General features: G+C 31.1%; 3 protein-coding genes across 19 annotated transcripts in view; all 3 read right to left on the reverse strand.

Moving 5' to 3' along the window:
• Positions 1-21,116, reverse strand: part of LOC105282608 — an 83,689-nt gene that overhangs the window by 40,844 nt on the left and 21,729 nt on the right. The window lies entirely within an intron of this gene.
• LOC105282614 (odorant receptor 24a) lies at positions 55-6,105 on the reverse strand. Of its 9 annotated transcripts, none has more exons than XM_011344712.3 (13): positions 5,201-6,105; positions 4,899-5,003; positions 4,390-4,509; positions 4,164-4,281; positions 3,765-4,035; positions 3,512-3,628; positions 3,146-3,236; positions 2,734-2,879; positions 2,446-2,578; positions 1,516-1,613; positions 723-787; positions 392-604; positions 55-288 (listed from the first exon to the last, which is right to left on the reverse strand). In XM_011344712.3, the coding sequence occupies exons 1-10, from the start codon at positions 5,345-5,347 to the stop codon at positions 1,560-1,562; spliced, it is 1,302 nt and encodes a 433-aa protein (XP_011343014.1). In that variant the 5' UTR covers positions 5,348-6,105; the 3' UTR covers positions 55-288; positions 392-604; positions 723-787; positions 1,516-1,559. The 9 variants fall into 9 exon arrangements, with proteins under 9 accessions (XP_011343014.1, XP_011343013.1, XP_026825086.1 ...); XM_011344711.3 differs by having other exon boundaries at positions 1,507-1,613; XM_026969285.1 differs by lacking the exon at positions 723-787 and having other exon boundaries at positions 1,507-1,613; positions 3,765-3,996.
• LOC105282615 lies at positions 7,972-12,368 on the reverse strand. Of its 8 annotated transcripts, none has more exons than XM_026969327.1 (12): positions 12,198-12,368; positions 11,414-11,533; positions 11,181-11,298; positions 10,739-11,003; positions 10,506-10,622; positions 10,140-10,230; positions 9,718-9,863; positions 9,430-9,562; positions 8,879-8,969; positions 8,614-8,694; positions 8,313-8,529; positions 7,972-8,197 (listed from the first exon to the last, which is right to left on the reverse strand). In XM_026969327.1, exons 1-9 carry the CDS (start codon positions 12,342-12,344, stop codon positions 8,919-8,921), a joined length of 1,188 nt encoding a protein of 395 aa, XP_026825128.1. In that variant the 5' UTR covers positions 12,345-12,368; the 3' UTR covers positions 7,972-8,197; positions 8,313-8,529; positions 8,614-8,694; positions 8,879-8,918. The 8 variants fall into 8 exon arrangements, with proteins under 8 accessions (XP_026825128.1, XP_026825126.1, XP_026825129.1 ...); XM_026969325.1 differs by having other exon boundaries at positions 8,875-8,969; XM_026969328.1 differs by having other exon boundaries at positions 8,313-8,490; positions 8,614-8,732; positions 8,875-8,969.

Raw genomic sequence — 21,116 nt, forward strand, 5'->3', positions numbered from 1 at the left:
AAATGCAAATTTAAATGAGAATTCAGGATATTCTGTAGAACAGATGTTGAATTATTGTTTTCTTCCCATGAAAAAATATTTATAAGACAAACTTTTAATAAAACGCCAGTATAGTTCCCTTTTACACTATTTTTACATCATTTTTACTATTCCAATACAACATTCTTAATTTTAATGCGGTCATTTTTTCTCCTTCTCCACAAGTAATTCTTTTTTTTCTGTGTGTAGAAAGATACACATATCGTTGATCAATCCGACATGTTAGTGTTGGTCATTAAAAGATAGATACTGTTAATAAAATATATATGTATAAAATAAATTAAATTTATTAGAGTTTTATACACATCGTAAAAAAGATATTTTATTCTTGTAAAACGTATTCTGAATTTACCTATCCTTCTTCGTGTGTTATCGTACACTTCCTTGAATAAATCTTTGTTACGAATGTAACGGCTTGTCCTAATAACAACACCATTGCAGCCATCATCTCTAAACGTGTTCAAATTTTCATTTAAACGGATTATCATTTTCTTCATGAGTCCTTGATGTCTTGTTGTTTCTTGCGTCACATGCATATCATCACACAAATATCTATTATCAACATCTGTAAATAAATACATTTGTTATTTAGTCATTTCATAACCATACAAGTTTGGCTGTTAATGACACATTGTGTAAATATCTTTTAATAATGTCTCATTTAAGAGTGAGAAATAACTTACTGTGTTGGTTTCGTCAGTTCTGTGATTGACTCTAATATATGTATTTCAAATAATGCAATATTTGTCTGCTTACATCGTACGTAGTGTTATGTTTCCGAAAGAAATAAAGATATTTTATAAATATATACAGGGTGTTTCCTAAGTAAGTAGACAAACTTAAGGAGGATATTCCTTGGCTTATTTTAAGAAGAAAAGGTCATATAAACATATGTCCTAAACTGCTTTGTTTTCCAAAAAAAGTACATCACTGTTTTCGTTCACTTTTCGGATAGCGTGCTTTTGCAGTACGAGTCAACAGAGGTGAGGATGGAGTGGGGATGGTCTCGCGGCGCCGCAAGTGAACCCTCGTTTCAGACTGCGCCGCGCGGCCGCCGCGAGACCATCCCCACTCCATCCCCACCGCTGTTGACTCGTACTGCAAAAGCACGCTATCCGGCATCACTGCTGTCACGTTATCTTTGACGCAAACTTTATTAGTTCCTATTAAGTTTAGTAATTTTATTAATTATGGTAAATTACACAAACGCCGAAATGACAGATATGCATTTCGTATACGGTCTTGCTAATGGAAACGCTCGTCAAGCAAGACGTATTTACAATGACAGATACTTTTTATTGGAAAACAAAGCAGTTTAGGACATATGTTTATATGACCTTTTCTTCTTAAAATAAGCCAAGGAATATCCTCCTTAAGTTTGTCTACTTACTTAGGAAACACCCTGTATACTTCTAATAACGTCTCGACCGACAAAAATATAAAAAGAGAAAAAGCCTGAATATGTACCTTACGTACCTACTTCTTTCTAATATCAGACTATTAGACAAGAAATCTACTAGTTAATGCTGCATGGAGTACATGAAGGTGAAGTAGGACATTGATGCACTAATTAGCTGTAAGCAAGTACATTCCTATTTGCATTATTTGCACAAGATATTTGACATTATTCATACAATGTGTTATAAGTGTATCATAAGTGCAGTAGTATATTAGAAATGTGTACAATACGTATAACAAATGTATATAATGTATGTTGGAACAAGTTTTTCATGTTTCCATTAACAATATAATAACATATTAAAACGAGACCGATCGCGCAGTATTTCGATGAAAGTCACAGTGACTTTTATCCTCCCCATTCTGCGTGAGTCAGTCTGCTTCGTCAGACAGTCATGCGATTCAAACGGTCGACTAGCTCGTCTATGTGATAAATTAACTAAACTCAGCTATAGTAAAGGAAATTAGCTAGGAAATTAGGAAATTGAATTCGTTTCCGCGCCATCAAATAATCTTGCCTCAACAATATATATATATATATATATATATATATATATTTTATATATATATATATATATATATATATTGTTGTGTCCATGTTTTGAAGCCACCCGGTGCAACAAGCCGATCGCGGTCAGCTGAGCAACAGCTGCATGCTCCGACGCTGCACTCGCCTGGAGACGCAATGCCAGTGATTAAGCGACGGATGAACAATAAATAAATAGACAGATCTAGACGTGGCCTCGTGCCGTACAGACGTGTATTTAGAGCGCATGTATTCTTCTCGTTATATAAAGTTGTAGTACAGTTTTGATAAAGAAAAGTGTTTCCTTTCTTCGCAAGTGAGTCGTGAGAGTTGCGCGAGTGCTGTGCAGAAGTGAATGTGTACAGCGGTGAATATCGCCCCGGATACAACAATATAAAATTAAATAAATGAGATAGCTTTACTGTAGCAAAACATTCTAAAGATCCTGAAAATAATCCACCGACATTCAAGGCGAAAATTTTATGGCTCCTTTGTAATACAAACAGTATTAATTTCTGTACGCGTATCGGTGCTAAGTACCATGAAGTGTTGTATCTATAAAGAAATGACTTACATAAAACTGACAATTTGGGAAGTAAGAAAATAGATTAATAATTTTTCGGACATATTCCTGCATTTTTTAATTCTTATATTTATTATTAAAAATAATTGGCACAATTGCGAGTCTTACATGTAGGAATATCACTTACGTGATTAGATATACGTGATTACTGTAATCTGTAATTTCTTGCCCAGTATTATTGCCCATGAACATGGTCAGTACGATCGTAAATATAACAAAAATGTGCAATGCAACTTCCTGCATCTTTTCTGCAGGTGACTCAATGTGAAATATCTAAAATATTACGAGTGTGTGACCAATATTTTACAAAACGCATTACTTTGCATAAAATCTAGAATGTACTACAGAAAAAAGCAAAAGATTTGGAGAAATAATATTTATTTTACACTATATTTCTCGTTATGTTTGAACCTTAATAAATCTATTAGAAAATTAGCAAAATTTAAGATTTTTAATCATATTAGTTATTTCTTCATTATTTAAAATTTACATGTTAGTTGTTAGACGCTGGTAAATATGATAAAAATAGGAAAACTCACTCGAAAAAGATTCACAGTCACGCAAAACACAGTAGTTATTATCAAAAAGAAAAAAGGAGTACCAATACTAATCATCAAACATTTTGCGAACCTTAAACAAATATTATTAAATATCAAAGATTATAAGCTAGTACCAATAACAGATTCTAATAAGCTTTAATTGTACAATATTAGTGACAATTTTCAATCGCAATTATTTTATTAGCAACATCATCTAAAAATTGTCGTACATCTGTTTTCAACTATAAATACATTGTTTTTATTATATCCGACAAGTTTTAGAAAAAGCTATAACTTTCATGTTACAATGCTTTATCGGCGTCATTTGTATGTGTAATGTATATACATTATCACATAAATACTAACTCCATAGCCTGACGTTGTATGTCAATGGCACGTTTCATCTCCCTGTAAATTACAATTTCGTTCTTCATGTCAAAGTTATGTAACAATTCGATCGCCATTGCTTGTTCAATACGATAACTATAAATAATATCCCTTTTGTAATTACATTACGTTTCCAGATTGTTTGAAAACAGAACACGAAATTTTTCTGACAATCTGAACATCCAATGTCTATTCCAACGTCTATCTGAACGTCCATTAATCAATTCTTTACCTGGCAATCTCAAACATTCCACAAGTATGCTTTAAATACGCCATGAACAACGTTGCTATCGCTATCATTGCGATTAACCCTCCATAACAGGCTGCAGTCATATACATGAGAATTAAAAAATAATACTTCTCTGATATAATAAAGAACTCGGCCACAATTTCCGTCGTGCGAATTGCGAAATGCGAAGACTCATTTTTCGGCATAACGGCGTCAAAAATATATGGACAATGTACTATGAGAGTAATAATACATAGGCCACTCATAAGAAGTACTAAGTACAAAGAAGGAGTCTTTACATAAAAACAATTATTATTCGATTTTCCAATATTCTTCAACTTTTTTTAATCTAGTTTTTTATATTGCGATAATATAATAAAAATCGTCGGATCTGTTTCTTACTTATTATTGTGGTCGTCATACGTTTTGCAATGTATCCGTATTTGTCATAAATAGCAATTTCGTTTTTGTTCTTTAGCCGGTCGTAGGTATGTTGCAGTTGGTCCAGTAAATATTTGATCTATCGTGTTAATAATATTTTATGTCACAAAAGTTTGAAAGAACATGACTACAAGAACTTATTCATGGCGATTGCTTTCTTTCTGGAGGAAATAGAGACACAACTTACACTTTTTATGTTAAACCAAAATGAGATATACATAATCGTAAGTATGATATAAAATGTCGTAGAACAGAGTAGTCTGATAAAAATCTCAAAGTTAGATTCTGCAATGAAGAGTTTTGAAAACTGCAAACATAAAAGTCATTGATCTTAGTGCAGAATTGTCAATTATAATATGTAATCCCAAATCGCATACTTAATCAAATGCTCAAGAAGGTAGCGAAAACTAATAAAAAATTAATAAAAAAATAAAATTAATATAAAGAATTAAAAAGTATTAAATAATAATGACTTAAAATAATAATATAAATACTTCAAAATTACGTCAGAGAAGCTGAGAACTAGTATAGTCATTCTACTATGGTTTTTAGTTTTTTGTATAAATAATGTATATAAATGGATACAAATGGTTTGTTTTTTATCTACGAAAACTTTTTCTAAATGCATTATACTATATTCTTACAAATTTAAATATAATTAATGCACTTCATATAGATGTTGTTTTTATTACTTACTAAAGATAGATGTATTTTATAATAAATCTCCTTCATAATAAACAATAATATTGTATACAAGTTTGGTTTTAATCTTTTACAATCCTTCACGTTATTAAAACGTTGCTAAAAAGTAAAACAAGATCGCGAAGTCTAGTCACTTTAATAACTTGAAATATTATCTATCTGTTATATTAGTGCGTCATTTTAACATCATTACATTACTAATTTTGTATCATTCTCTGATCAAATTCTGACGTTATTTTGGCATTCTACCTATATTAGATATTAGATATTCTACCTAGATGCTGACATATACTGACCTGAAATGCAATGGCGCTGATTAGAATACTACAAAGTAGCGTTGGCCGAAAACGAGTAAATTTCGTTTCCTTGCAAGGCCACAAGCCGAAAGGGAGCAAAAGTAGCCGATTCGAATTGAAGAACCGCTTTTCAATACAGATCATCATATACGATCATCGATACTTCGCATGTAACTGTAAAATAATCTACACCAATTCGTCCGTTCCTTTCACCCACAGCTAACGTGTGTAGTAACTTTCCTCTCGCCTCTTCTATGTAATTTCCAGGTAAATTGTCCAATTTATTTAACTTCAATGCATAAACGTAGCGCAAAATGGTGCATGCTATTGTAAATGTATTGTAACGCCTGATTAGAACAATTTAACGTCTTTGTTGGAAAAAAGTTTTCAATGATAAAATAATTCATCTCGCATAAAAAAAAGAAAAAATTTAACATGCGGTTACTTCCCATGGTAAAATATAAGTCGCTCAGAAAATAAAATAATGCCGGAGATCGAAGTACACGCAAGCGCAGTCCCTCTTTCTACTTGCTCTTTACTTCTTCGCGTTTCAGTCCGTTGTATGCATTCGTCATGTTGGCATGTGCGTTAAGCGGAGCAGCGGTTTATCGATTTTACATACGTATACATCTAAAGTATGGAATTATTGGTAAAGTACGAACAATCATCAACCTGTTACTCGCGATTAATCTTACCTTACATTTCCCATACAGTACAAAAGTTTGCAGCAACATTGCTGCAATATTGCAATATTGCACATTGCAGTGCAATGTTGCAGAAATATTGTATAGTCATGAATTTGCAATATAGTTTAAACATGTTACAGCAACATTGTAAAATATTGTAAAAATAACATGTACTTTTATTGTGTGTTTGTGTGTCACTTACAATTAGAGTAAGTATTCAAAAATGTTTAATATTATAATAATTTTAATACACATAGGATTGAAAGCATTTTTATATTAATTATATATGTATATAAATTTTTCTATTACCTCCAAACCCTAAGATTAAAATAAAATAAACTTATGCGTTATTATACTTACAAGTTGGCATGTTAATCTTAATACATTAAGTGGTTTTTAAACTTTTCATAAAAGATCCATGTGTTCTAGAATGGTTTTACTTCGTGTTAAAGCTATTATGCCAACTTGTGTATAATCTAAAATAACGTAAAATAATGTGTGTATTTATATTAATGTTAGTCATGATTATTATAACAATCAAGTAAATGTGTCAATATATCGTTGGACTGGATCTTTTGTGCCTAATAATATTTTTTACATGAATTTATGTACAGTCTTCGCTTGGACTTCGCTTAAACTACGATTCAACTTGAGACTGCGTTTTAAGACCGTTTACTATCGGTCTTGAAACGCAGTCTCAAGTTGAAGCTAGAAGAAATCACATAATTAAATTTAATTACGTGATTGCATAGTTTGTTAAGCGAAAAATATACATACATTAACACGAAATATATTATTAGGCACAAAAGATCCAGCTCAACCATATATTGGCATATTTCCACAGTAGTTTGCATGTATATTTTACTGCAATATTGCTACAACGTTTTATAGCAATATTTCTGAAAGCGGACATTTTACCGTTGCTGCAATCTTGCAGTACTCTTGCAACAACATTTCGCAATGGTTCTGCAATGTTGCAATCTTGCCGAAAAATGTTGCTGCAATATTGCGGCAATCTTGCCGTGCTGTATGGGTTAATGAAAGATTTAAAATGCAAATTTAAATGGGAATTCAGGATATTCTGCTGTAGAATTAAATATAAACAGAAACAAAGTGCATGTATATGATCTTGCCCAGTTATATCTATTAGCTGGCTAGAAGAAATTTTTATTTACTTTTTCTTACTGCACTATTAGTAATAGATTTATGTATGAAACGTGGAAAGCATCTCCATGCGTTGGCAAGGCAATGAATGTTGTTATTTTATTTAGTTTTATGAAGAATTTTGTAGACATGACAAAAGAAGATATTTTTGGATAGAAAATACAAAGATTATATCTGTTTTAAAAACTCGTTTTCTCGATATAATATTTGTTGAGGATTACGGTGGATTCTCGAAAAGAAATATGTTGTTTAAAGAATACTTTCTCTTTATTCGCAATTACAACGTGTCTCGGTTACAGATACGAGCTTGACTCAATGAAAGACTAATAGACAGTGAGTGAGGAGCAGTGCGCGAACCAAAATATATAAAAACAGGAAATGAGAATATTTGTCGCGCTACTGCCACTCGTCATATTATGATAGGCTGAAGATATACATGGCAGGCAACTTAATAAACTCAAATTAATCAAAAACAAAAGCACGCAAACATCCTCAACAATATTAAAAGGAAAAGAATACCGAAATATGGAAAACTGCCTCTTTCTAACAGAAACAATATCAGTGTCTGTATATGGACCGGCGCTACATACTATTAAACACTACATATATCTACGAAGAAACGAGACATACTAAAATTTAGAACACGTTTGTTGCGTATGTCTTCAACACAAATGTGATAAGTACTACATTAAAACGCCTAGTGTTGTCAAAACGAATGCAAAGAATGGTATTCTTAGAGAGACTCGCTCGAAAAAGATTGAGGTTCAACCAACTACAGCATTAATTATTAAAAAATTGGCCCTTGAAAATTGGATATTAAAAATGCAGCGAACTTGTGGCTTCAGTTTCCGTGGATGACTCCGCGTTACGTGGACAGATATTAACAATTTAATATATTATTCAGAAAGATGAAAAAATTGATTTGATAACGAAAAGAATTCTATAGATGTTTATTTGCTATGAAAAAACATTTATGAGACAAACTTTTAATAGGATGCTAGTGTAACTCACTGCTTTTTATTTCTTTTATTCCAGTAATATGTGTTAAATTTTAATGCGTTCTTTCTCTCTCTGATCAAATAAAATGCCTTCAGTTTTTGTTTGAACATATACCATTGATCGATCACGCATGTTAAAATGCTGGCCTCTTTAAATTTTATTAATAAAAATATATATATAATAAATTAACTTTATTAGACTATTTATATAAATCGTAAAGGTTCAAATATATTCTATTGTTGTAAAACGTATTATAAATTTACCTTTGTGTGGTGCCTTACATTTTCTTGAATAAATCTTTGTTGTTACTAACGTAACAAAAGTTTCTTATTTAATCTTGTCTTAATAGCAATATTGTTGCAGCCAGTATCCTCAAATACGTTCAAGTTTTTATTATACAAATTATCATTTTCTTTATCAATCCTTGATATCTTATTGTTTCTTACATGCATAGATCACACAAATATTTATTATCAACATCTATGAATAATTGCAAAATTGCTGCTCACTCATTTAAACAGTGCGAGAACTTACAAGTTTGGCTGTTAATGACACGTTACTTACGTTATGTAAACTTCATTTAAGTAATGTCCCATATGTTTAAGCATGAGAAATACCTTACTTTCGTCAGTTCTGTTAGTGATTCTACAAATATTTCAACTAATACAATATTTCTCTGCTTACTTTGTGGAAAGTATTGCGATTCCGAAAGAAACAAAAAATTTTTATGTATATATATATATATTTATATATTTCTAATAACGTTCAATGAGTACTCAAAATTATAGAAAAACAGAAAAGCCCAAACGTGTACTTTATATCTACCTACTGTATTCTAATATACTATCAGACAAAATATGTACTCGTTATTACTGCATGGAGTACATGAAGGTGAAGTAGGACATTGATGCACTAACCAGCTGTAAACAAGTATGTTCCTATTTTTGTTATTTTCACAACATATGCGACATTTTTCAATTATGTATTAATTGCATAAATGCATTATAAATATATTAATATATTAGAAATGTGTACAATATGTGTAATATATGTAATGATATAAAAATGTATATAATATGTGTTGGAGCAAGTTTTGTATGCTTCTATTAGCAATATAATAATATACTGAAACGAGACCGACACGAGCAGTACTTCCATAAAGCTCATATGACATCTTTCTTCCTTGTGCTACAAGAACCGGTCTCGTTGGTCAGACAATGTTTCATGGGATTAATATGATTGATTTGCTTTCTTGTATATGTAAAGAATTAAATAAACTCATTTATAGTAAAGGAAAGTATCTCGAATCTTTTTCTATCCTGTGCAATTCAATAACCTGCTTGCTTCAACAATACGTAGAAATAAATAAAATAGCTTTACTGTGGCGAAACATTCTAATGATATCGTAAATAATCCACCGATACTCAGGGTGAAAATTTTATTGCTTCTTTGTAATAGAAATAGTATCAATTTTTGTATGCGTATCGGTGCTAAATACCATGAAATGTTATATCTGTAAACAAATAATTAAAGTAAAATTGACAATTTGGAAAGTAACAAATTGAAAAATAGATTAATAATCTTTAGCAGAAATGCATATGTTTCTTAATTAGCATTTTCGTCTTTAAAAGTTATTAGCACAAAGTCACATGTAAGAATATCACTTACGTAATTACATACACGTTATTACTATGATCTATAATTTCTTGTCCAGTGTTATTGGCTAAGAACATGATTAGCAGAATGAGCATTACAGACAAAAGGTGTAATAAAACCTCCTCCATCTTCTCCATAGGTAACTCAATTTGAAATACCTAAAACATCAAGGTATGATCAGCATTTTACACAAAATTTATTATTATTAAAATTTTGAACTTGGAACAGAAAAAGGCAAAAATGTAAAGAAATAATACTTGTATTACATTTGTCAAGATCTTTAAAAACTGAATAAATCCGTCACATAAAATAAGTAAAATTTGTAATTCGGATTTTTCATAATTTTTATCATTTTTTTCACCCTTTTCAAAATGGATATTATAAGATGTTAGTTATAAGTCGCTTGTAAAAATGCTAAATATAAGAAAACTCACTCGAAAAAGATTGAAACTCATGCAAAGCACTGTTGTTATTACCAGAACGAAAAATGATCCTTCAATACTAGTTACAAAACATTTAGCGAACCTTAAACAGATATTATTATTAGATATCAAAAATATTATATCCGCCAATATCAATGCAAAAATTGTACAATATTTCTGGATATTTCCAATCGCGATAACTTTATAGTTCTATTTTATTAGCAATATTATTTAAAAGTTGTCGTACACCTGTGTTCAACTAATACATTGGTTTTATTATATCTGACAAGTTCTAGGAAAAGCTATAACTTTGCTGTTACAATGCTTTATTCATATCATTTATATGTCCTAATGTATACATATCAAATAAATACTAACTCCATAGCTTTACGATGTATGTCCACGGCACAGATTATCTTCCGGTAAATTATAATTTCATTCTTCATGTCAAAGATGTGTAACAACTCGATTGCCATTGCTTGTTCAATACGATAACTGTAAATTACGTTCTTGTTGTAATTAAATAATCTTACCAGATAATTTCAAACAGAAGATGAAATGTTTCTGACAATCTCAATATTGGAACTATATTTCATTAATTAATTCTTTACCTGGCAATCTCAAACATTCCGCACGCATGCTTGAAATACGACATCATCATTGTTCCCGTTGCTATCAGTGTGATCAACCCTACAGAACAGGCCATGTTCAAGTGCACAAGAACTAAAACATAATACTTCTCTGAGACCTTGAAGTACTTGGTCACAATTTCCATCGTGCGAAGTGCGTAAGATTCATTTTTTGGCATAACGGCATCAAGTACATACGGCCAGTATAGGATAACAAAAGAAAAGCATAAGCCGCATGCAAGAAGTACTGAGAACAAAAAAAGCTTTTTATAAAAACTGTTATTATCCTATTTTCTTAATAAAAAATATTCTTCAACTCTTTTTAACTTAATTTTTATATTATAATAATAAAAGTTTTCATATAGTATCTTTCAGATAATACTATTTTTTGTATGTATTTCTTTTACTTCTTACTTTTACTTACCTGTCACTATAATCGTAATATGTTTTGCAATGTACCCGTATTTGTCATAAATAGCAATTTCGTTTCTATCTTTTAGCCGGTCGTAGATGTATTGTACTTGGTCCAATAAATATTTGATCTATCATATTAATATTTTATTGCACATCTCGCAAAGTTTGAGAAAACGTTGTCATGTATAAAAACTCATTTATAGCAATCTTTTTCTTTCTGGAGAAAATAGAGACACAACTTACATTTCTCCTGTTAATCCAAAATGAGATAGACGGAATCGCGAGCATGACATAAAATGTCGTAGAGGAGAAAATTCTGACAACAAAGTCAAAGCTACATTCTGCAATGAAAAGTCTTGAGAGCTGCAAACATTAAATTTATTACTCCAAGTGGCGAATTATAAATTATAAATTATACTGCTAAATGACATACTTCTATAATATTCAAACTAAAGAAACAGAACCGATAAAATTAAATAATGACTCAAAGCACCCAGCTAACGTACCTGCTTCAAAATGACATCAGAGGAACTAGTGATTACTAATCCAGTGGCGTCAAATGTATTGTTTTTAACTTTTTTGAATATCAAAGAGAATATATATGGATATGGGTGTAGTTTTGATCGTTTGTTTACGAAAACTTTTTCTAAGTATTCATATGTTAAGATATTCTAACAAATTTAAATATAATTAATACATCTCATATAAATATTATTTTTATTATTTTATAAACATGAATATATTTTATAATAAATCTCCTTCATAAATAATAATTTTGTATGTAATTTTGGTTTTAAGTTTTGCAATCTACCAAGTTATTAAAATGTTGTTTGAACGTTACTAAGAAACTAAAAGAGATGGCGAAATCACGTCTTTTTATCGATTTAAAATATCATCTGTCTGTCATTAGCTCATCATTTTTCTATCATTTTAGCGTCATTGATTGATAATTTTTGGTCAATCTCTTACCAAATTCTGACATCATCTTGATGTAGGTTTCTTACCTGGGTACCAGATCCTGATATACCAGAAATGCAATGCTGCTCATCAGAAAACTGCAAAGTAACGTCCCCTGTAAAAGAGTGAATTTTGTTTTCTTGCCAGGCCACAAGCCGAAAGGAAGCAGAAGTAGCCGATTCAGGTTGAAGAATCGCTTTTCAATACAAATCGTCATTTGCGGTCATCGAAACTTCGTATTTGACTGCGAACTACACCGGTTCTATCATTCCCTCCCCATCTCTTGTTAGAATGTTTTACAACATTCCTTTTCTCATGTATTTCAGGTAAATTATTTAAATTAGTAGTGTAAATACAGCGCAATATAGTGCATGATACCACCATACGATCATAACACCTCTTTGAAGACAATTTACGTCTCCCCCATGAAAAAGACTCAAGAATTTTATCTGACACTGAAACATTTCAACGTGTATTCAATTCCCACGGTAAAATATTCGTAAAATGATGCCCGAGATCGAAGTACACGCAAGCGCAATTCTATTTTTCCATGCTTTTTAGTTCTCCGCGTTTCAGTCCGTTGTGTGCAGTCATGATGTTCGCATGTGCGTTAAGCGGAGCAGCGCTTCATCGATTTTACATACGTACATCTGAAGTATAGAATTAGTGGAAAAGTAGGGACAAAATAGGGACCATGAAACTGTTATACTCGCAACTAATCTTGTCTTACGTTTAATGAAGGATTTTAAATGGAAATTCAAAATGTTCTTGTACGGAATTATAAACGGAAACAGTAAAATGCATGAATATCTTGCTCAATTATATCCATTAGTTGGATAGAAGAAATTTTTATATACTTTTTCCTACTCCACTTTGTTGCATTATTAGTGATAGATTGAAGTGCTAGCCTCCAAAATATATCCTTAATAAAAAATATATAAATTAAATTAACTTTATTAGAATTTTATCATCGTAAAGTCTCTAAAATATTTTTGTGTTGTAAAACGTATTGTAATTTACCTCCGTATGATGTCATACACTTTCTTGAATAAATTTTGTTTAACTAATATAATTTCTCTTGCCCTAATATCAGCTATCATCACAGCTATTATTTCCAAATGTATTCCAATATTTTTCGAGTTACCATTTTCTTCATCAATTATTGATATCTTCATTCTTGTCATTTTTTAGATGCATTGAATGCACAAGTATTTATTATCAACATCTGCAAATAACTGCAAAATTGCTGCTCAGGTATTTAGACAGTGCAAGAACCTATAAGTTTGATTTATGACATATTACTTACGTTGTTTAAATATCATTTAAGTAATATCCCATATGTTTAAGAATGAGAAATATCTTATTGTCGATTCTGTGATTGACTCCATATGTATTTCTACTAATGCAACTTTTGTCTTCTTGGTTTGTAGAAAGTGTTACAGTTCCAATAAGATAAATGTAATTTGTGCGCGTGCATGCGTTATATCTACCTACTCTATACTATCAAACAGGATATCTAGTCGTTATTGTTGTATGGAGTACATGAAGGTAAAGTAAGATACTGATGCACTCACTAGCTGCAAACAAATACGTTCCTACTTGCATTATTTGTACAACATATGCGACAATGTTCATATAAATGTATTATAAATATATCATAAATACGCTATCATATTCGTAATGCGAATATACTATTTATAATATATAGAATAAATGTATATATTACATGTTGGAGCAAGTTTTGCATGCTTTTAATATAATAATATATTAAAACAAAGCTGATACGCGGCAATACTTTCATCGAAAATAAATGACTTCCTCTTTCCTCATGAGCTGACTTTTCGTTGGTCAGGCAGTTATGCTTACTCTCATCCGAATAATATAGTCAACTATCTAACTCGTGTATGTGAAAAGTCAAATAAACCCAGTTATGATAAAGGAAATTTTATCGAATCTCTTTCTATCCTGTAGAATCCAATAACCTGCTTGCTTCAACGTATAAATATTCGTAGAAATAAATGAAATAGCTTTACTGTAGTGAAACATTCTAAAGATGCTGTAAATAATCCACCGACACTCAGGGTGAAAATTTTATTGCTCCTTTGTAATAGAAATAGTATCAGTTTCTGTATGCGTATCGGGGCTAAGTACCATGAAGCATTGTATCTATAAAGAAATGATTAAAATAAAATTGAGAATTTGGGAAGTATAAGAAAATAGATTATTATTTTTTAGCACAAATGCATCCGTTTTGTATTCGCATTTTCGCATTAGAAGCTATAAAAAAGTCACAAGTAAATAGCATGTAAATCACATAAATGGCCGTATCACACTAGTTTCGCGGCCGCGATTGCGATTGCGCCTATGATCGTTGGAGGATCGTATATCTTTTTTTCGAGTCGCAATCGCTGATCGCTGATTTCTGATTGGTGAGCAGGAATCGCAATCTCAACTACGAGCCGCTAGTGTGATATGGCTATAAGAATATCACTTACGTGATTATATATATGTGATTACTGTAATCTGTAACTTGTTGCCCAATGTAATTGGTTATAAACATGACAACCAGAAGGATCAGTACAGAAAAAAGATGTAATATAACTTCCTCCACTTCCTCCTCAAGTGACACAATTTGAAATATCTAAAATATTATGTGTGAACAATAGGATAAAATTTATAAAATGCATCTTTTTGCACAAAATCTAAAATTTATTGCAGAAAAAGCAAAAGATGTGAAAAAGCAATAAGTACTTGTTTTAGAATATATTTCTCGTTATCTTTGATACTCAATACAAATATTATAAAAGTAGTAAAATTTGTAATTCAGACTTTTAATTACTTTTAGTAATTAAAAATCTGAATTACAAATTTCTTCTCTCTTTTATAACTTACAAGATGTTAATTGTAAATCGTTCGTAAATATGAAAATAGGAAAACTCACTCGAAAAAGAGTCACACTCATGCAAATCACAGTAACTATTATCAATGCTAAAACAGTTCCTTCCAGGGTAGTCATGAAGCAATCGATGAAACTTGAACAAATATTATTAAACATTAAAAATATTATATCAGCTAGTATCAATATAAAAGATGCTATTAAACTTTAATTGTACAGTATTTCTGGATATTATCGTTGTGATAATTTTATAGTATAATACTATTTTATTAACAACATAATTCAAAAGTTATCGTGCATACATTCTATATATATATATATCTCAAACATTATTTTTATTATAATTAACAAATTACAGGAAATGCAATTATTTTGTTGTTACAATTTATCAATTTTATGTCATTTATGTGTTTAACCGAGTGTAAATTCATCTAGTAATCTTATTCTACAGCTAGTAACTGTCTAAAACTGTATCACGCAGGCTAGATAGAGTTACCTAACCATTGACTAGCCAGTACTGGTATCACGCAGGCTAGATAGAGCAGGCTAGAGTTAGCTAACCATTGACTAGCCAATACTAGTATCACGCAGGCTAGATAGAGCTGGCTAGAGTTAGCTAACCATTGACTAGCCAGTACTGTATCACACAGGTTAGATAGGGTTAGCTAATCATTAACTAGCCAGTACTAGTATCACGCAGGCGAGATAGAGCAGGCTAGAGTTAGCTAACCATTGACTAGCCAGTACTGTATCACACAAGCTAGATAGGATTAGCTAAGCAGTGACTAGCTAGTACTAGCTAAAATTTATGAATCATGCTTTGCTGTCTAGTGCTTGTCTAGTTTCTGTACTGTAAATATTGGAATAGATAACGCTGGAAACCTTTGAGAAATTAGCTAGCTATTGTCTAGCCACTATCTAAAAATTTGTTAACATCGAAAAATGAGATTGCATTTTCACTCTTGAATAATTTTTCTAGCGACTGTTTAATGATGAGCTAGCCAGTAAACATTAAGTCGTGATATATATTAGCTTCTCAATATAAAAACATTATTAAATACATAACTTTATTATTTAAATTGTATATTACATTATGTTTACTTTTGGTGTAGTTAATAAAATATTTAGTAAATCATGAATAGAAAAGAAAAAGTTCGCGAACGCGTCACACGATACACGTATTACACAATCTGATTATTCCTCAAGTATGTAAAATCCTATTTATCGCTATATGCAAGTTTAACTGATTGTTCTTTAATTCTTATATTTTATTCATTATTTAGTTGAAACTGTAGATAAACCTTCAAATCTTTCTAGTTTTCGAGAATCTATAGAGATTTAAGAACTGAGAATGATTTATAAGAATAAATAAATAATTTTATCTTCTTTTACATGCCATAAATTTAACATTATTACAAATACTATTTCTTACTGTCACAAATTTAATCGAAACGGCGAAAAATGATACGTTACACTACTGTGAGATAACGTTAAGAGCACACTGTCGTATAAGTTGTATATAACAAGAATTTAAAACGCGCTCATCAGATATACTCGATAGCGTAGTGGACTAGGACGAAGACTGCGGCTCTCAGCGACTCAGGTTCGAATCCCTTGGTAAGAAGAAAATTTGAAGTAACAGAATTTATAGAGTATACATATATAGCAAATAGCAAAGCTCAGGAGTGAATATAGTAAAAGTGTATTAATTGATAAATAGGTGAAAATTAATTTTTTTAAATATATTTTTAATCTAGCCCAGGCTAGCTCATCACTAGACAGTAATTTTAGTCAGCCACTACTTACAACCTTGTAAAAGCTATTTATACTTGCCTAGTAGCTGCCTAAACCATGCTATCTACTAACTACATAGTTTTTCTAGCTAGCTATGAGACAATATATTTGTCTAGTGGCTAGGACTTCTAAGCGTTACATTACTGGCTCAGTACTAGCTACGTTTGTTAGACGGGGGCTATATAAAACACGTATCGGCTAGCTAGTGACTGGGTGCCGACTAGTTTAAATTTCCACTCGATATATACAGATTATCAGATAAATACTTCATTGCATAGCGTTGTATGTTTACGGCACAGATAATTTTCTGCATTACAATAAATTTCTTTATGTCAAAGTTATGTAACAACTCGATCGCCATTGCCTGTTCAATACGATAGCTGTAAATAAAATTTTTGCTGTAATTAAATCTTTCTAGATTGAAACAGAACATGAAATTTTTCTGACAATCTAAACATGTACTCCAGTAATCAATTCTTTACCTGGCAATTTCAAACATACCGCAGATATGCTTCATGTACGATATCAACAGTGTTCCCACTCCTGTCAATATAATTAACCCTGCAGTACAGGCTGCATTCAAATGCACAAGAACTAAAAAATAATACTTCTCTGAGACTTCGAAGTACTTGGTCACAAGTTTCATCGTGTGAATAGCGTAAGACTCATTTTTTGGCATAACGGCGTCAAGAATGTACGGCCAATATACTATTACAGAATTAGCAAATAGGCCACACACGAGAATTGCTAAAAGTGAAGAAGAAATCTTGATATAAAATTAATTATTGTTCGAATTTCCAATAATCCTCAACTTTTTTATAGTCTAGTTTTTACTTGCTGATAGAAACATGTTTCATTTTATATATATAAAAGAAATAAAAAATGTTTCTATTGGCACAGTATAAAAATATATATATACATATATGTTGTATATCTTATTTATCACATTTTCTTACTTATTACTATAGTTGTAAAATATTTTGCAATGTATCCGTATTTGTTATAGATAGCAATTTCGTTTCTATCCTTTAGCCGGTCGTAGATGTATTGCAGTTGGTTGAATAAAGATGTGATCTATCGTATTAAAAATATTTTATGCCATATACCGCAAAGTTTGAAAGAAATTATCACGTACAAGAATTTATTTATTGGCAGTCGCTTTCTTTCGAAGAAAAAGAAGAAGGAAGAGGCACAACTTACAGTTTTCATGTTAATCCACATTGAAATGAACGGAATTACGAGCACGATAAAAAATGTTGTGGAAGCGAGTATTTTGACAAGAAAGTCGACATTATATTCTACAATAATGAATCTTGAGAGCTGCAAATGCAAAAGTTTATTTTATTGTAATTTATTTAATTTATTTATTTTATTTAAATTTATTTTAATAGCGAATTATCAATTATATAATACTAAATTACATACTTTAATAATACGCAACAAACTAACGTAAACGGATAAAATTAAATAATAGTGACTCACGGTACTCAAGTACTCAAGGTCCCATACTTAAGTTAAAATGATGAGGAAAGATGATTAACAGTTCAGTGATGTCAAATGTATTACTTTTTTTAAATCATAAATAATATAATAATATGGATATGAATGTTGTTTTATTCTTTTTGTTTACGAAAAGTTTTTCTAAATACCTATTCATATATATTCTAACAAATTTAAATATAATTTATATTTGAAGCTGTTTATGGTTTTATTTTATGAGAAAAAGAGAGGAAATTCTTTTGATCATTTCTTTTCAAATGGTACAAAACTTTATTTATGACACAAGTAATACTTTTTTGGCGAGAGGAGAGTGAGCGAACAAGAGACGGCTACTCGACTCTCGCACTCGATCGAGAGCGGCGCGCGCATTTCGACAAGATACCGTATGTCCCATTTTGACACAGATGCGATAACACTCCTCCAACATATACATGTACATGTTATATACATGTTATTTTGATTACTTAATAAAAATAAATGGATCTTTTACGATAAAACGCCTTCATGATAAACAATAATTTTGTACCAAATTCTGATTGTAATTTTTTATAATCTTCCATATTACTAAAGCGTCCAAAAAATGAAGAACGAACGCGAAATCAAATCTTTCTAACACAATCTTCCTAACGATTTGCAATATCATCTGTCAGTAACATCTGTTTATTATTTTAATGTCATTATATTGGTCATTTTTGGTCAGTCTCTGATCAAATTCTCACATCATTTTAATGTAAATATCTTACTTGGGTATTATGAAATACATACCTGAAATACAATACTGCTCATGATAAGACTACAAAACAACGTTGCCTGAAAATAATTGAATTTCGTTTCCTCAAGCCACAAGCCGAAAGGGAGCAGAAGTAGCCGATTTAAATTGAAGAACCGCTTTTTAATACAGATCATCATATAATAATGCAGAGACCATATGCAATCATCGAAACTTCGCGTTTGACTGCAAAATAATCTATGTCAGTTTGTTCATCCCTTCCACACATGACTAGAGTATTTTACAACTTTCTCTTCCTGTGTAATATCTAGATAAATTATTTGAATTAGCATAAACGCGTGCCATGCGATCGTAACACTTGATAACAATTGAACGCAGGAGTTCTCAAATTATTGATGTCGCGGGCACACTGGAAAAAAGTTAACGGGCCATGTTCAAACAGAATCAGAGTTTAGTTATTGCACGTGTTACATTTATTAAACATCAAACAATTAAATTATAATAAATTATTATAATTATAAAAATAACAAAATATAATTACTCACACAAAAACATTTTATTCTTAAATTTATATGAATTATATAAGTTATTTGAGAAACTTACCTTATTTCAATAAAATAAATATATTTATAACTATTTAAATTTTAACATTTTTCATTTTTAATTTTTTCTGATATTTAATAAATTGTCGCGGGCACACGGTTGAGAATCCCTGATTTAACGTCTCCGCTCGAGAAGGGGACTGAACGATTAAGAAATTTATCCCGCACAGCAGGAAGAAAAATTTCAACGTGTGTTTACTTCCCACAATAAAATATTCGTAAAATGCTGCTAGAGAAGGAAGTACGCGCAAGCGCAGTTCCCTTTTCCACTGCCCAGTAGTTCTTGACGTTTCAGTCCGTTGTGTGCAGTCGTAATGTTCGCATGTGCGTTGAGCGGAGGAACGGTTTATTGATTTTACGTACGTACAGCTAAAGTATGGAATTTCTGGTAAAGTACGCAAAACCAACCTATTACTCGCAATTAATCTTACCCTATGTGCAATGAAAGATTTAAAATGCAAATTTAATTCAGGATATTCTGTTATAATATCAAAAAACACACAAGAATGTCTTGCACCAAGTGCAACACTCGAGACGCCCGTGGCTTTATATACGGAAACAAGTACCTTATAATCGAAACAATATGTTGATATCACAACGTTTTGTGTTAAAACGATGTTATATTATACTTTTTCCATGAAACCAATCAGCGTGTGCACTTGGTGTTTTTTTTGGTACATATTTTATAAAGATAAGTTTCGTGCGTTAAATATAAATAGGAACAAATGCGCACGAATATCATCTTGCTCAATTATATCCATTAACCGGTGCGAAAAAAATTTTTTTTTCTTAATCACTTTGTTTTGTTGCATTATTGTCGATGAATTATTGTATGAAACCTCAGAAGTATGTAATAACTTCACAACTTTGTAGACATAATGATTTGAGGAAAAATACAAAGATTATATAAATTTTTTTCATCTTTATGTCCGATGTTATATTAAAAGAAAAAGGAGATTGATCCTCTATCTATCTATGAGTTATTCCAATGTATTATGAGATATATATACAGGGTGTCTCGATGACCCCATGCCACCCGTTAATGACGTGTAGTTTACGCTACATTTACGCCTAACGGAATTTTTAATTCTCGTAACTTTATAACATGGCGAGAAGAAAATTCGCATGCTATTCGCGTTAGCTCTTTCCAATATCGATGGAGCGTAAACGTGTGGGCAGGAATCATCGGAAATGAAATAGTAAGCTTGAGTAAATGAGTTAAATAAGATTTTTTGTTGCAATTTTACCTAAGTTTCTTGTCTTTGATTTTCAGATTGGTCCATTCTTTTTCCCGCCACGACTTAATGGGCAAATTTATTCAGATTTTCTGGAAAATCATTTGCCAATATTACTGGAAAATATTCCTTTACTTTAACGAACGTAGATGATTTTCCAGCAAGACGGGGCTCCTGCTCATTTTTCGCGACAAGCACGTGAAATTTTGAACGCGCGTTTTCCGGACAGATG

This window comes from Ooceraea biroi, chromosome 4 (assembly GCF_003672135.1).
Source record: "Ooceraea biroi isolate clonal line C1 chromosome 4, Obir_v5.4, whole genome shotgun sequence".
Taxonomy (NCBI): Eukaryota; Metazoa; Arthropoda; class Insecta; order Hymenoptera; family Formicidae; genus Ooceraea; species Ooceraea biroi.

Excerpts from the sequence above, each read along its gene's own strand:
- LOC105282614 (XM_011344713.3), bottom strand. The coding sequence starts at position 5,347 with ATGATGATCTGTATTGAAAAGCGGTTCTTCAATTCGAATCGGCTACTT. Across the intron at positions 5,004-5,200 it reads TCAGCGCCATTGCATTTCAG|CAACGTTTTAATAACGTGAA; the intron begins GTCAGTATATGT and ends TTTACTTTTTAG. Across the intron at positions 2,880-3,145 it reads TGACTGTGAATCTTTTTCGA|ATATTTCACATTGAGTCACC; the intron begins GTGAGTTTTCCT and ends GTAATATTTTAG.
- LOC105282615 (XM_026969327.1), bottom strand. The coding sequence starts at position 12,344 with ATGACGATTTGTATTGAAAAGCGATTCTTCAACCTGAATCGGCTACTT. Across the intron at positions 10,231-10,505 it reads ATACATCGTAAAGCTATGGA|GTTCGCTAAATGTTTTGTAA; the intron begins GTTAGTATTTAT and ends TATCTGTTTAAG. Across the intron at positions 8,970-9,429 it reads CATTAGAATGTTTCGCCACA|CTGGTTAGTGCATCAATGTC; the intron begins GTAAAGCTATTT and ends ACTTGTTTACAG.